At 31.6% G+C, this 17839-nt stretch overlaps 1 protein-coding gene across 1 annotated transcript in view; it reads right to left on the reverse strand.

Moving 5' to 3' along the window:
• LOC132756112 (transforming growth factor-beta receptor-associated protein 1-like) overlaps nucleotides 1-15156 on the reverse strand; it is a 32523-nt gene extending 17367 nt beyond the window's left edge. The window contains exons 1-8 of the mRNA XM_060747100.1: nucleotides 14954-15156; nucleotides 8275-8327; nucleotides 5251-5344; nucleotides 4726-4824; nucleotides 3388-3579; nucleotides 2344-2478; nucleotides 1758-1918; nucleotides 912-1044 (exon numbers count right to left, since the gene is read on the reverse strand). Of these exons, the coding sequence (XP_060603083.1) occupies nucleotides 912-1044; nucleotides 1758-1918; nucleotides 2344-2478; nucleotides 3388-3579; nucleotides 4726-4824; nucleotides 5251-5344; nucleotides 8275-8327; nucleotides 14954-15028 (942 nt within the window). The 5' untranslated portion in view covers nucleotides 15029-15156. The remainder of the gene's footprint in view (nucleotides 1-911; nucleotides 1045-1757; nucleotides 1919-2343; nucleotides 2479-3387; nucleotides 3580-4725; nucleotides 4825-5250; nucleotides 5345-8274; nucleotides 8328-14953) is intronic.
• Nucleotides 15157-17839: the final 2683 nt, after the last annotated feature.

The raw sequence follows: 17839 nt of genomic DNA on the forward strand, positions 1-17839 counted from the left end.
TTAGCTGTTGATATTTAAACTGCATTGAATTGACCTTGAACTTGATCAACAATTAAATTAATCGTTACAATCAGATGTAGTTTGTTTATTTCAAATGAAAAATGCACAACAGAAAAAAGCTTCACTTATCAGGGTGTTTGTGTTGGAGACAAGGAAATACAACGGAGAAGTTTAAAAAGTCTGGAAAAATGTCAAACATGTACATAATGGATCAAAACTGATTTGTCAATAAATATCAGAAAGTTATTTTTTTACATTAGCATCCATTTAGATTATCCGAGCGTTCTAATCATTAAACATTTATATAAATGAAGTTGAAAAACATTCCCACCGCAAAAGAAAGATGTCATTTGTAAATTTTGACTTTTATGCTTTGTCTTAAGAGACCGTTTCATTAAGCGACCAGTTTGGGTGTTTCCCTTGCGCGGTTGCTTAATACAAGTTTGACTGTAATGTTATACATTACACAAAACATGAACATGATATCATTTTAGGACTATCTGGCTAAAAATGGCCACTTTTAAGTCAGTGTAAAATATTAAGATAAATCTGTATTTATATTTGGGCAGACATCTATCATTTTTTTTCTTTAACCATTGCCCTGCTGCAACCACACCTGCTTAGCCTTTGTCATCAGTATAAAGCCAGGCCAGCCTACTATCTATAATGTTGGTAGCTCACTCTTGGTATTTTGATATTGAAATCCCTAAAACTTTGAATAGAATGTTCCAAATTCAAAGCAGGGCAAATCCATAATACAAATTCAACAGGTTAAGGGCTAAACATCAAAATAAATCACGCAGGGTACCGTATCAGCTATGGTAAAAAATAAAGAAAATTCAAAATACCAATCAATGTTTTTTTGTTTTTTTTTATCAATGGCAAATATAATCAAAGATTTGAAATTGTACCTGTTTTTCCCAGGCAACTGGTACCATGGAGTAAATTGCCCTAGGGGAGGCAATAAATAATCTACCATCAAAATCATTGAGGACAACCCCACCTTGAAATGGAATAGCCTGTTTCTGCTGCTGGTCAAGAATACTGAAATACAGATATTAACATGTTTTTAAAGTAAATTATAATCATACATCTCTTTTTAATTAAAAAATGTCTTATTAAACTGTAGTCTTGACTATATTATAAAATATTAAATTATAACAGACTACTGTGTTAATGGTGATAACAGACAATACATAATACTGATAGGTTTTTATCATTCAAAACTATGATTTATTAGAAGTAAGCCTTTGGCATTTAAGCATGTAAAAATACACTTATGATGCATAGAGTGATACAAAGTTCATTATTTAATCCCTATTAAAACCCAGAGTAACCCATTTAAACTTTATTACACATTGGTAACATTGTTTGTTTGTTTTATTGGGTTTTTCATCAAACCGACACAGTATAGGTCATATGGTGACGTTCCAGCTTTACTGATGGAGGATGACCTCAGGTGTCCTTTCATGCATTATTTAAGGCACGAATGGGCACCTGAGTAGAACCAACCACCTACATAACAGTTTCCATATTGTAAAATCTGTAAAAGGCAGATTGTTGACATTTACCCCCTTGATTGGTGATATGGAAAATGCCGTAACATACCATCCAATACCATACTGGTTACTCTCCTTCTGTAAACATTTCAACAGTATGTATTTTTATAATCTTTATATGACCACTTTGAATATAAGTGACACAAGTGTATCCACCTATCCTAAACCCTATCAGAACAAACATACTTATTTATTTACCTGTGTATTGTAATAAATTCATCATTCATTGCAATGATATATGGATGTACATAGCCAACGCTCCGTAAGTTTTCTGACCATTGTAGTGGCGGTCGCTGAGAAATACCTTCTGATGTGACAAACATACCTAATGCACTAGGACCAGTCAACAAAAACTCTTCCTGAAATAACAGTAAAATTAAATTTCAATACTGGTCTTACACATGTACAATGTATACAAAATCATAAGCTAATGAATAATTAATATATCTCACCTTTTTCCATGTCTTAAAAAGTCATTCATGAGAAAATATGGCCTTTAGCAATAGGAACTTTTTTTCAGCACACATTTTTTCCAAAAACATAAAGTTTACATATAATTATTATAATTCAACAACAATTCATGCACAGGCTGGATAGTGACTTACAATGAACTCCATCAAGACATGTGTAAACTTTCAATTATATCCCTTCAATGGTTAATGAGACATGATGTTGTATGCAACATTTTTTTAACTAAATCATATAACAACAACAACATTAAGGTGAGAAGGTGAGCCCAAATATTCTACAATTAATGCAGGTAGAAATAAGATGACTATATTACCTTACTGATCCTCTTCACAATAGGATGTGTGTGTTCTGTATCTACAGGGAAGAGATCTGTGTTCTGTCCTGTTTCATAATTTATCATACAATATTGTGACATCATTGCTGCACAAACTACATGTCCATCCAGACCCTAAAAGGGAATAACTTTCTATTATACATGTAAATATTCTGTCTTACTTTGGTTATATGGCACACTATCACTGTACAGGTTACATGGCAACTCCATTTTAACTGGCAGAATAGGAACTTGAAAGCACCTCCATGGACAATTCTACAGCAAGTGTTGTCAATGGACTTCACAAAATTTGTCTGGCATATTTTCTTTCTAACAACTGATTTAGTTTTTATAATCTGTTTCACGAAAATAATCAGTGACTCTTGTGACCCACAGAAATATCTATAAACACCCTTCATAAATTGATGGTAATGTTCACTTGATAAAAAGAGAGGGACAATCTTTTTATATTTTAGGCAGTTTTTATATTTTTACCAAATAAATTGTCTCTATCAATCATTGTTCAATGACCATTTTAACAGTCAATCCATTGAAATATATAGCTTATTAAGCTAAACTTGACAACAAAAAATAAGCATAATGTCACTATAAGAAGGCACACCAGTTTGTGAACTTCATGGATAAAACTTTATCATTAAAAATTCTAGTATGCAATATTATATTATTTATCATGTAGTCAGTAATGTTTTCATTATTAACAAATTGGTGATCAATATCTCATCGGTTGAAATGCTGTAAAAATCAGTTATATTTTCAGCCTATAGATTAACATATCCCCCTTGACTCTTGGTCACACTGACTGTTTTGGATGGCACATCTTGCCTCAGATAAAAATGAAAACCCTGGTAACAAATTATTTTGGTGTTTTGTTGGTATTTCCATATCCTAGTAAAGTGCTTTTGATCAAAGGTTAGTATTTTGTTGGTATTTCTATTTTCTAGTAAAGTGCTTTTGATCAAAGGTTAACTGTAGAAGTTTTATATACATTTACCATTATACCAGGATATATATACATATACATACTATAACACTGGCAGGCTCTGATAAAGATATATCCTTCACATGGATCATTCTATCATCAGTAATGTTGTACAACTGTAATTGTTTCTTCTTCAATGCTACACACACCTCCACACTAAATGGACTGCTCTGAACAGGGTTGTTATTCAGGCAGAAATGTGTCACACCTTTCACTTTAGCTCCTCCCACTGCAGGCTATTGTACAGAAACAATGTAATGTTCAACATCATAAAAGAATAACTTAACAGAATAGGGATTATTTTGTCATCTTTAAAAAAATAGTTCTGCTTGCTATTATGCAACCCAAATTTGAAATATTTAGGCAAAAAGTTTTATTTCAGCCTTGTGAGCCTCCCTACCTATCTTTTTTTTAACTGCTGACTCTTGACTTCTTAATTGCCTTTATGCTTTTACAATTTTTTCTCTTTACAATGTATTCTGTATATTATATGTTATTTTGGTTTTGGAGTGATATATGTGGATATATTACCTGCTAAGATTTTATATCACCCGAGCGGTTAGGCGAGGGTGATATTTATCTTGGCAGGTAATATATCCACATATATCACTCCAAAACCAAAATAATAATTTTATTACCCTTCCCCTGCCATGTTTAGACAATTTTTTAAAAAATCATTGCTGTTTCAAATGAAACGTCGAAATAAGATTCCCTTTAGGGTACCTCTTCGTCACAACATGACGTCACATAATTACATGACGTATTTTCCCCGTACCTAATGAATGTAAACAAGAGAAAAGGAGTAGTCTATTGAAAGCACTTTTTTGTAATTAATATCAAGCTTTCACAAGGTCATATTTGTTTTCAATACTGATGGGAATTTGTATCATTACTCTACTTTGGTAAATATTTATCATTTGACAGTTAAAAAGTGCTTGTAAATCGGAATTTACACCGCGTAAAATCGAACCGTACGCGCATCACCTCAGCGCATGTCGTTTACAACGTTGGGTACCCAACGGGGAAATTTAGTGTGTATATTACCCGTCTAGCTCGGTTATATCAATTTCTTTCGGGTGATCAATATCCAATCAAAAAGGCGGAAAAAATCTGGAAGGGCAATAAAAAATTATATACAAAATACATGTTTATGTACTTTGTATAAGAGCACTTTTACTAAAATCTAAAAGAAAGTTTAGGTATTAGTCAATTATATGAATTCAGACATAAATGTTCTACTATACTGACAATTAACAATATTACCCATTTTTTAAGTCAGTTTTTTTATTGCTTTATTAATACACTTATTTATTTCAAAGTTAGGGGTAGGGGTGAGAGGGGGGGGGGTGGGGGGAAAGAAGATTACTTAATCAAATACAAACCTCCAGATCAAGCATATTCAACATTGTCAGTGTAAAGTCACATAATACTAAAATTCTGTTCAAAGCTGAGGCAGCCTTTAACTGCACAACTGGTTTTTTCTGTAAAATAAAAACAATACATTTGTCATGGCAGGTTTTAAACTTAAAAGAGGCAACCACTGCACTCACATTGGTATTTTTTTTTGAATGCAAATCCTATTCAAAAGAAAAAACAATGTAATTTATGTAATTATGATATACAGATGATCATATGATAGCAAGTTTCAAGAATATAAAAGCATAATATCATATATACTAAATAGGAACGACAAAATCTGATTTTGACTTACTTGCCCAGTTTTACCTTAGGCATTTTCTAACTTGTCCGTATGATATTTATATAATTATCAATAAATTCTTGAAAATTTCCACTTGTCCTTACAAACTGTAGGACAACCTGGGTAATACAGACAATAGATTTTGCTGCCCCTGATAAATATCTAAAAAGGCATTTTTTTTCTCCAAAAATTACATAACAATACTTACCAATGTGAGATATTTGTGACCCTGCTTATCACTATGGAAACTAGTCTTTCCAGAATTAGATGATCTCTCTTCAATAATGTAATGCACAACAAAACTAAAAAATAATGTCATTCTAGATAATATCATGTCTAACTATACAATGTAGCTCATACTATAGCAAGCTTTTACATATTTATTCACTTATATAGATGTAAAGTATAAGATTATTCTGCCAAATTTGCACTCCCAACTTACTAATACTGGAATATGCATACAAATGAAGTTCTCTAAAATAATGTGTAACTTTAAAGTAATTATCAGTTTTTATTGAATTTTTTTATCTAGCAATTAAATGACTATTTAATCGATGGATTTCTTTAGCAAACTAACATATTCACACTGGCCATAGCTTTCGCAGAAGCGGTGGGTCCATCGCAGCGGCGGTGGAGAATTCGTCGCAGAAGCGATGGATAAAATATGGCCGTTTGCTGTTGTCGGTAAGTATTTGACTGAATTTGAATGTTTTACTGGCAACACTCGATGAGACTGGAGCCCACATATGTACTCTTTCAAGCTATTACACGGACACGGTGCAATTCATTGCCGTTTATGCAAACACTTCTGTACAGTTTGATGAGGGGACGCCACTTTTGCCTATTTTTGGTTAAAACACATACAAATGTGTGCAACACGACCCCATAATACAACGGCATCACATAGAATGAATAATACTTTCACAAATTAACCATAATTTGGAAAATTGGGAAAATATTATTGCCTGTTTGTAACATAAATGACAAAAATGTTTTCGTCGCAGATGGCGGTGGATTCGATTGCAACACAGTGCGGTGGGCCCGATACCATTTTTGTATATTTTAAGAATTTAACTTGACGTAAGGCACTTTTCAATTGAGTACAGCCCTTTTCTTACTTTGACATCTGAGAAACGTGTTTATTTGATGTTTAAAACGATATTAATTATTATTATATACGCTCGTACAAATATATGTCCGAGGTCCGCTTTCATTTTCCTTCCATTGAAAATTACTTCAGCCATAATTATCATAGAATAATCCACGTTCAACCTTGGACTTAAAAAGACCGTAAGTTCCAGGTTCAACATTTTTTTGTCATACAGACATATAAGAGATACTCATAAATATAAACAGAACATGCTTCTTGAATTCGAAAAACAACCTCAGTTTTTAATGTCACTGTGTTATATTACTATATACTGAGAACACCAATTTAAATAAATTTTATGTTTTCTCAGAAAAAGTTTTCTCTATTACTTTTTTTGTAAAGACCTACGCGTTTAATAGCTTTAGTTTTTCTTCTTTTTCTTAAATTGTGACATTTATCGAAAAAAAAAATGGTTTCAAATATGGTATATGTTTAAAGAATTTTAAAGTATGAAATGAAATAAAAAAAAAGGTAATAGAAATATTTTATGGAATTAAGTCTTTCTTTGAAAATGTACACAAATATAGTGAAGAACATAACAAGCGGGGAAAAAAAGATTTTTCAGACTTACATTTAAGTTATATGACCTTGAAATAACCACAATTAAGGAAAAAATCAAATTCACGTACAGGAAATGAGATCGGTGACCCCTAAGTTTTTTTTCGCTCTAAATGTTTATGTTATCATATTCTAGCATCATGCTTAATTTAAAGAATATAATTGTATTGAACCTCCTTAATTTTGCGTGTATGTGTTTATAATACTGCACGTTTGTTACCTAACTTTAAATTGGATAATCGTGACGTTTATATACATACAATGTACTTTTTAAATACATGGCTGCCGTCGATTTATGAAATTATCTCATATTTTTCTAACAAAATAAACGCGTTTCTCAGATGTCAAAGTAAGAAAAGGGCTGTACTCAATTGAAAAGTGCCTTACGTCAAGTTAAATTCTTAAAATATAAAAAAATGGTATCGGGACCACCGCACTGCGTTGCAATCGAATCCACCGCCGTCTGTGACGAAAACATTTTTGTCATTTATGTTGCAAACAGGCAATAATATTTCCCCAATTTTCCAATTATGGTTAATTTGTGAAGGTATCATTCATTCAATGTGATGCCAATGTATTATGGGGTCGTTTTGCACACATTTGTATGTGTTTTAACCACAATTAGGCAAAAATGGCGTCCCCTCACCAAACTGTACAGAAGTGTTTGCATAAACGGCAATGAATTGCACCGTGTCCGTGTAAAAGCTTGAAAGAGTACATATGTGGGCTCCAGTCTCACCGAGTGTTGCCAGTAAAACATTAAAACATAAAACAAAATTCAGTTATATACTTACCGACAACAGCAAACGACCATATTCTATCCATCGCTTCTGCGACAAATTCTCCACCGCCGCTGCGATGGACCCACCGCTTCTGCGAAAGCTATGGCCAGTGTGATATTTAACTGCTTCAAAAACTGCTTCAACACTAATCAAACTTGGCACAAATGTTGACTGGACCATTGCCCTTGAAACAACATACTCAGGCTTAAATTTTCTGTTACCATGGCAACGAAGGAAAATCTCAAAATTGCCAAAAATCACTATTTTGTGTCGATTTTTTCCATCAAAATTGATTTCAAAGTGCTGCAACTTCTCAATGAATTGAGATAGAGTCAAATGCTTTTCAGCGTTGGTTACACGTTACCTTATGATCAATCTGGGGTCATTTATAGCCTCTCACAAGTCCAAAATTTTCTTGGCGATGAGGGGGACTCCGCCCCCTTCAAACCCCCCAAACAGAAGGGGGCACATCCCCCTTCTGGCAACCCCCTGATGTATCTTTTGGTTGGGGGGCCGCGCCGAAAAAGTGGTCACTTTTTTAAACAACATTTCTCAAACAAAAACAAGTGTTGGGGGCCTAAATAAGGCATTTTTTCACCATTAGAGACAACAAAAAGGGGGGGGGGGGTGAAAAAGGCGTGTATATCGCGTAATGGGTTAAAATGAAAATATGCAAGACTGGGGTTAAAAACAGGAGTAAAAATATGGAAAAACCCACATTGCGTCTTACTACAGTACTTACCAATCATTGGTACCAATATACAAGTTCTTCCCACACACATCAATACATTCAATCTGAAAAGAAAAAAACAACAATAAAAATTAAAACTAATAACTTTCATAAAATTTAAAGCCTTTTAATTTGAGTCAAGCTAAGCTAACTAGATAGCTCCCAACACTAAAACCTGTATGTTACTAGTATATATATTTGAGTGTTGAATAGCAAGTGGTCCACAACCAGGAATCATAATTATTCAGCAACAGAGACCTAAATTTGGTCTTACAATCCAGTTTGACTTGGAGTGTAAGCTATATTGCAATTTGTCCCTACTTTGACTTGAAATGAATGGAAAGAAAAATAGACAGCAGTATAACATCACTGTTACTGGATGTTGTACAGCAGTAGTTGAAGGTATCAAATGATAGAAATCACACCAAATTCTCAACAAAATTAACTTGTACTTGATACTACTGGATAATCAATGAAGATAATAACTGGGGCACTGCCAGGGAAAAACAGTATAAGTCTAAAATATTTTAACATATGAGGGGTGTTCGGGAAGTTTAAGTACTTTTGCTGTATTATTTTCCTTAATTGTGCGTTTTTATCCATATTTCACAAAATGTAATTTAAATATCATATGTGCTCAATATGTAGTATAACGCTCACTGACAAGAATAGACAAATACCGCATGAAACTTGTTTCTATATGAACCGCATAACGCATACCCGGAGCACTCCTATTTTATCGTATTTAAGTTAATGGTACCAATATATTTAATTGATAATAATTTTCTTAAATTACAATGGATAACGTCACGAAAAAGCACGAGCGTTAAATGCAACGTCAACGTCATTTCCTGAAAATTCTACTAAATCGTTACAATTGTTTGAATAACAACGGTTTTAACATCACTGGTGCTTACACAAATCAAGAGAAAAATGACGTCAATAGGGGACGTTGAAGTCAGGGCAATCATCAAGTTTTGTGTAGGAAAAGACAAGGAAATCAAAGCACAGCTGCGTGGTTGACGCTTTGATTCCGGGTTGGAATTACAAATTGAAACCCAGAGAATAGTTTCGTCATTTGACAACATCTGGTACGAGGACAAGTACGACAAAGGGTCAAGAGGCATAGAAAATGTACCGCTGTGAATGGAGATTACATCGAGAAGTGAGTTGATATGACGATCGGGGTATTTTGACGTTAACCTATTTAGCACTGACGTGACGTTAGCGTGCTCCGGGTATGCTTCGGTGTATGTTTTGTTTTATTTGTAATTTATTTATTGTTTAATGTATTTCATTGTAATTTTTACAGCTGGCTGTAAAAGAATTAAATATTTTATGGTGTTTTTCTTGTTTTTCGATTCCTATTATTTATCAAACTACAGCAAAAGTCCTTAAACTTCCTGAACACCCCTAGTATAGGTGCTTAAGTGAAAAGATGAAAGAATAAAAGAACAGAGTGCAGTAATAAAATAAAAATATCACGGTAGGACTTTAAATGTTAACCAATACCAATCTTGAATTCTTCCTGAGAAAATATTAAGGCTGGAACTAGCTTTGATATAACTTTGGAGGCTATTCCAGTAATGTATAGCTCTAGGTAAGAAGACTTCAGATGGTATTGGATATGAGACTGGGATATAAGAAAATTTCAATTTCTAGTTGGTACTAAGTGATTGTGGTCTAAAAAGACTAGGTTATATTGAATTTGTATAAAAATTGTAATGAATTATGGACCTTTCTTTGATATAAAGTATTCCACTGTAAATCCTGTAACACATTGGTGAACTCATAGTTGTTACAGACATACCTGACAACATCTCTCTGTACACTTTATACTTTAGGCCAGGGATGCCAAATAACAGAACAAACATAAGCTGTGCATAAAGCCTTCTTAACCTTTTTATTTCATGTTTTAACATTTCCTTTAATAAAACAGGGGGAATTGTTTGTTTTGGATATTCATTATTCATATGCTCAGTAAAGGTTAAATCTTAGGAAATTGTCACCCAAACTTGAAAGATATTTAGAAGAATCTAATGTTTTTAATGTTGTGAAATGAATGATTACTTGCTTTAAATCTATCACATCTCAATAAAAATGTTTTCAAACATGTACAACCTTTCATCAAATAATTGTAAAAATCAAATGTGAAGCATAGTACATTTATTGATTTTAGTTTATGAAAGTAATGACTATATAACCCTTAAAGCCTTATGCCTCCAGATAAGCCAAAATATTAAAAAAAAATCAAAGTTCAAACTTGAGAAAAATCTATTAATTAAGATTTTAAGAAAAGTAAAAAGATTCAAGTAATAGCGAGCTTGACTGCTCACAAGGCCAGCTTGACGGTAATGTGAGTGCCTGCTAGATAGTGATGGTTTTTAAAACTTTTGCCAGAAGTATTGCAAAATTATGGGTAAATGACCAATCACAACTTTTCGAATTACAAGATAACGATAACAACCGAGGAATTCTGATTGAAAACAGATGCATAGACTAGTCTACTGCGCACTTTTGCGGGTGCCATAATAGGACAGGGAACCAGAAAAAATGGAAGCAGTGCATAAAATTCCAAATGGCAGAATGTAAAATATTGTGTTAAAAGAATTGTGCAGTTGAAAGTGTGCAGTTCTAAGTGTATTGAAAACATAAAATGTGTAGCGGCCGATCGATTTAAATTATAGTATACTATAATTTCTGTTTGCAAAGTCTCGATTGATGTTCTCTTAACAATATTTCATTTTTAAATGCAGTTTCAAAATTTTCTTGAAATTAAGCATGAATCTTGAGGCATGCTGCTTTAACAATTTTATCGGTACCACTAAAATACGCAACGGAGATTTTTTGGCGCAACGGACGCAACGGGCGCAACGGAGATATTTTTTATAGAAAAACCGGCACAACGCCTTTTTTTAAAGTCAATGTGCTATATTTAAGCATCTAAAATGATTGTTTAGCACTATTAAGTAAGTATGTTTTAAAATGTTTCATAAATTGTATATGTTTAATTGCACTGAAGGGTTATATGCCTGGCGAAATGGAAATTTCATGGCGCAACGGAGATAATTTTGGAAAATCGGCACAACGTATGTACTAATATATGAAATTAATTAACACCAATGTTATTTGAATCAATAAATAAAAAAAATTAAAAACCTTAATCGTATAAGCTGCAATGTTGATGTTGTAAAGGATTGTGTGCCGGCGAAATGGCCATTTTGTCTGCGCAACGGAGATTTTTTTTTTTTTTTTGGCGCAACAGAATTTAAAATGGCCTAATTAAGTAGTAATATGACGAAGTAAATCATTAAAGATATTAACTGAATTACTGAAGTGGTGTAATAAAAGTCTGTTTTATTAATTTAAAAATGGAATTAAATACGTTTTTATCGTTATGGCTGACACTGGAAGACAAGTATGGATTTTACAATCTGTTTCATTTTTTCCCGTTCAATTCGTTATTTTTTACAAAAAGTACTGTAATAGCTTTTTCTATACATAATTTTTAATTGAATTTGCATTAGTATATACTAAATAAACTCATATGTTGATATTACAGAATCAATGTTCAGTATTTTTTTATTATAAACATTCATTGTATTGTTGTGTTATACCTTTCATAAACTCCGTTGCGTCGATTGATTATTGCGAAACGGAGATTTTATTTTCAAAACTGTGTACTGTTTTTTATGTCTAAAACATAAAATAATCATATAAGTTGGTATTGTTGATATTTTATACATATTTTTTACATATACTGTATAAGTTTGATTTTATTAGGTAGAATACTGAATATATCAGATTCTAAATGGACGGCGAAATGGACATAATTTCGGCGCAACGGAAAATGAAGATTTTCATAACGGGTAGATCTTATGTTTGAACATAACTTAAGAATTTGAGAATAATAAGTGACAGTCTTTTAAAAATGATTAACTTTCCTTTATTTTAGAAAATGTTGAAAAAAGGATATTGTAAAAGATATTTAAATTACGGCAAAATGGAATATTTCGGCGCAACGGGGATTATCATAACAGTTTTATCATATCATATTATTTTATTAATTTATTATCTTTCATTAATCATTGTGTACTTTTTCAATAATTGTTTGTTGCGTATACATTGTATATTTCATCAAAAGCAATCCAAATATTTCATTATTATGATATTGACAATTTTAAATTTTTAAGGTAATCAATTACGCGAGAATTGTTAGCAATTAGCAACGTATCGTGCACGTGTAAGGCACGGGTGTTTAATAATGTTTTTAACACTTGTAATAGAAAACTTGACCGTCATCAGTGGCGGATTCAGACTCCAAAATGTTTTATTACGTCTCACATTATATATACACATTGTTTTCTCATAGTTTGGTTATAAGCTTCAAAAGCAATATTTTCGACAATAACAAGTTATAAAAAATATTTAATACCTTAAAGTCAATACACGTTCCTCTTACATTATTTAAATGGTGTGAAAACACGTGTCCAATAAACATCAACCACGTGTCATTGGTAATTTAATTATCCGGTACTTAACACCCGTGATAAAACATTCTTCAAAATCACCAAATTGCTGTTGTTTCGCTAAATAAACAGTAGCTGCATTTGATTTTAACGGGGTTTTCTGATTGGTAAGTAACGTTCAATTTAATTATTTTATGTGTTTTCACTGTTTTTAAAATGGAAATAGAAAGAACATCAAATTCTACATGCATGTCGTTTTACTATTTTAATAATTTCATCAAACAATTAATATTTTGTATAGTTACTATTTTTAATTTAAAAATGCATAAAATATTTCAATCATTACTAAAAAGGTAATGTAATATGGTTAGCAAATTTGCTTGCTACTGGTCATGCTTTTAACAAATAAAGTGCAGCAGTAAAGCCATTAAGCAGCTTTTTTGTTGAAAATTTGGTAATTTATTGTTAAGATTACATTAAAAAGTCCACAGCGTATGCATTATGGACTTTTCGTATTTTTCAAGTAAAATTCTGAAAATTATGTATAGAAAAGCTATTACAGTACTTTTCGTAAACATAACGGATTGAACGGGAAAAAAATGAAACAGATTGTAAATACCCATACTTGTCTTTCAGTGTCAGCCATAACGATAAAAACGTATTTAATTCCATTTTTAAATTAATATTACACCACTTTAGTAATTCAGTTAATATCTTTAATGATTTACTTCTTCATATTACTACTTATTAGGACAAACATTGTTTTCTTTTTAAATTCCGTTGCGCCAAAAAAAAAAATCTCCGTTGCGCAGACAAAATGACCATTTCACCGGCACACAATCCTTTACAACATCATCATTGCAGCTATTTGATTATTTGATATACGATTAAGGTTTTTTAATCTTTTTTTTTTTGATTTATTTATTCAAATAACATTGACCAGTGTTAATTAATTTCATATATTAGTACATACGTTGTGCCGATTTTCCAAAATTATCTCCGTTGCGCCATGAAATTTCCATTTCGCCAGGCATATATAATCCTTCAGTGTAAACATATACAATTTTTATGAAACCTTTTAAAAACATACTTACTTAATAGTGCTAAACAATCATTTTAGATGCTCAAATACAGCATATTGACTTTAAAAAAGGCGTTGTGTCGGTTTTTTTTCTAAAAAAATATCTCCGTTGTGCCATGAAATTTCCATTTCGCCAGGCATATAACCCTTCAGTGCAATTAAACATAAACAATTTATGAAACCTTTTAAAACATACTTACTTAAAAGTGCTAAACAATCATTTTGGATGCTCAAATACAGCATATTGACTTTAAAAATAGGCGTTGTGTCGGTTTTTTTCTAAAAGAATATCTCCGTTGCGCCATGAAATTTCCATTTCGCCAGGCATATAACCCTTCAGTGCAATTAAACATATACAATTTATGAAACATTTTAAAACATACTTACTTAATAGTGCTAAACAATCATTTTAGATGCTTAAATATAGCACATTGACTTTAAAAAAGGCGTTGTGCCGGTTTTTCTAAAAAAAAATATCTCCGTTGCGCCCGTTGCGTCCGTTGCGCCAAAAAATCTCCGTTGCGTATTTTAGTGGTACCCCAATTTTATCTCCGAATTTCAATATGTCAAAAAGTAGCTAGTTAGGCCAAAAATTTCTCTACATATCGACATCTACATTATACTGCTTCAAAATCGTAATCGATGACACTAAGCAGGCGCGTTGTCTGGGAATAGCTGTTAAAAACAAATATGTTAAGTGCAAATTTATAGACACAAGGTAAAAGCAAGTTAAAAAGAACTACAAGACCGAGATAAAAGTTAAAATCAAAGCTGGCTTAGAACTGGTAAAAAGGATGCAGCTGCCCAGTAAAGAGGTTTATACTGGGACTAGCTTGTAAGGACACGGGTAAGCCATTCCACAGACGAATACTTCTGGGGAAAAATGAATAGGAGTGATATTGTGTCCTTGAATATGGTATTAGGTAGTTCAGGTTTCTAGTGGGTGTCAGGCCTCACAAGATTGTGTTGGATTTTGTTATCTATAACAAACTTCAGTTTTTATTCTCATGAATGTATTTAACAACATCCTAAAACATTGAAACATTATTAAACGTACTTTCAGTGCTTAATCTGTTAAAAAGAAATTTTAACACATCAATTTGTAAAATTCATTAAAATGAAAGTTAAAAAATAGTAAAACCTGGGTTTTGGCTTTCTCTGACATGAGATGTACCCGCTCAATTGCGGGTACAAGATCAAATGCTTTAATGCTCATATCAAGACGTATTTACAACATTACTTAATTGCAGATGTATCATAAAATATGGAAAATTCTTAGAAAACTAAGTAATTTCATAAGCAGCGCCATATTGGATTTCACAGCGCTCCTATCGGTCACGCCTCCTAAATCAAAGGGAAGTTATTCACGTTTGTCCAGCCGGTGTCCTACTTCTTGGCTTTACTCTTTAAACGGCAGAGAACAGTGTCAACCGTAAGTAATAAATTATTATGCTTAATTTTCAGTTATAATCACCTAAGTCATTCTTAGTGTTTGCATAGAAATTAAGATTATTGAAATGTGCATATTTATTTATTTTAAACATAATGTATACTTTATTTAGAAATGTTTTCACTAATGCTATTACACTAGATCTACTAGAGTTGTGTTTAATATTATAAATAAGAAGTTCATATGCATCTGTGTCATTGGCCTCAAAAGTTCATTTGTAGGACAGTAACCTTATGATAGTTTTAGTTAGTTCAGATCAAAACTTTCAAAACTTTTTTACAGAAATAAAGAGTAAAAGAGAAAAATAATTAAATTAGAACTGACATGCATGCATTATAATATTATGTGTCAAATGTATACTGTACAATAACCGATACCACAATAACCTATGACCTGAAATAGTTTATTATTGGTGCACTATATAAGAATGACTTTTTTAAAGCTTTATTATATTGAAGTTAAAAGACAATGTCTGACATAAATATTGCGGTTATAGTGAAGTTAATAGACAAGGTCATAAATACTACTATTATATTGAAGTTAATTGACATTGTCATAAATACTGCTATTATTTTAGAGTAAATAGACAATGTCATATTCATAATGATAAATACTGCTATTATATTGTTAATAGACAATGTCAATAAATACTGCTTTTATATTACATTGAAGTTAATAGACAATGTCATAAATACTGTTATGATATTGAAGTGAATAGACAATGTCATAAATACTGCTATTATATAATATTGAAGTTAATAGACAATGTCATAAATACTGATAATCATATAATATTGACATAACCTGTTACAAATGCTACTTTTTTGTTTGATATATATTTTGGGTGTCGGAGGCCTTTAAATTGAAAGAATAACACATTACAAGACGTCCCTTCAATTAAAATGCCATGAAGTATCAGAATATCAAACTCTCAGTCTTTAACTTTAAGAAAAATATGTAATTAATTTTTCTTATCAACATCTAAAAAAAAAAAATAAGAAAAATAAGGGTCATTTTAGAAAAAAAGGAATTGTCATTTTTGGTAAATGTTTTAATGAAATATTTAAAGAGTTTTTATTTTATCAAAACTTGTAAATTACTTTTTAAACATCATATTTAATAAATCCCGGTGATGATGATTTAAATATTACACATCAACAGTCATTATATTATTTAAACAACAATGAATTAACAGTTAGTTAAAAGTATCAAAATGTATCACTGTGTTGTTGTAACACCATTCTTTTTCAATTTTGCTGCTGTATTTTTTTCATTCTTACCATTGAATACTAAAAAACAAATTTTTCCACTGAAAAATATTTTTTGTGACATTCAGGTTTGATTGACAGAATTTTTTGTATACAGAATTATAATTAATACAAATGTCACCTTGAAGTTAATGCATTTTTTAGCATAGTAAGTAACAATTAAACAATTTTTAAAAATGGGAATTGGTCCATTTAACTACACCTGTCTATATAATAGTATTTTAACCGGAATGAAATTTTGAAATATATAAAGTACCAGTGATTTTTCCCCTACATTTCATACATGTGACAAATAAAATGGGCCAAATTTGGATTTTCAGCTGGATTTTGAGGCTCAAGACTGGATTTTTTTATCGACTCGAAGAATTTCAATGCGTGTTTGGCACATTTGGTTCAAAGAATCTATATTACCCTCAAAATCATTAAATTATTATACTTTTTATGATTTTTTTGTTGATCAATATTAATTTATTTCGCCAAATAAATAAATAGATAAATAAATAAATAAGTGTAGTCATACAGGCTATTTCTAAAACAGTCACATTTTCACATTTCATTATTTTCAGTTTGAAGAATTATATCTGTCTTTTCAGTCATTCAATAATTGGCTAATAATTTCAAACACAAGCTATTTAAAAACGTGCAACAACTATTCATGAACATAAGTCTCTGACAGTTAAATAACGTAACATAAGAAGATGACTCAAAATAAATGCAAGAATCGTTCCGTTAATTCAATCCACATTTTTGCCTCGATGATAGAGTAATTCCTAAACAAAACAAAAAAAATACCCACTCACTAAAAATAGGTTAATTAGACATCTCAAACAGGTTTTTGAATGATCCACTTTAAATGATTCTGCTCACATTTTATCTTTATCAGTGCGGCACTAATCAAAGAAAATCAAAGGTTGAGCCGAATTCATACCACAGGTTATCGGCGTGGGACCAAGCCCTACCCCTAAGGTACCACCCCCCCAGGACCCACTATACTACCCAAATATACTTCAATACATTCAAAATACATGTCAATACAAAATCAAACAATTCTATCAAAAAATATAATACTGATACTATAAACTATGTAGTTTATAATATCAGTATTATATTTTTTGATAGATGTAGTTTATAGTATCAGTATTATATTTTTTGATAGAATTGTTTGATTTTGTATTGACATGTATTTTGAATGTATTGAAGTATATTTGGGTAGTATAGTGGGTCCTGGGGGGTGGTACCTTAGGGGTAGGGCTTGGTCCCACGCCGATAACCTGTGATTCATACAGGGTAGTTTTGATGACGTAGCGTG

Source organism: Ruditapes philippinarum, unplaced genomic scaffold, assembly GCF_026571515.1.
Source record: "Ruditapes philippinarum isolate M1 unplaced genomic scaffold, ASM2657151v2 ctg1974_1_1_1_1, whole genome shotgun sequence".
NCBI lineage: Eukaryota > Metazoa > Mollusca > Bivalvia > Venerida > Veneridae > Ruditapes > Ruditapes philippinarum.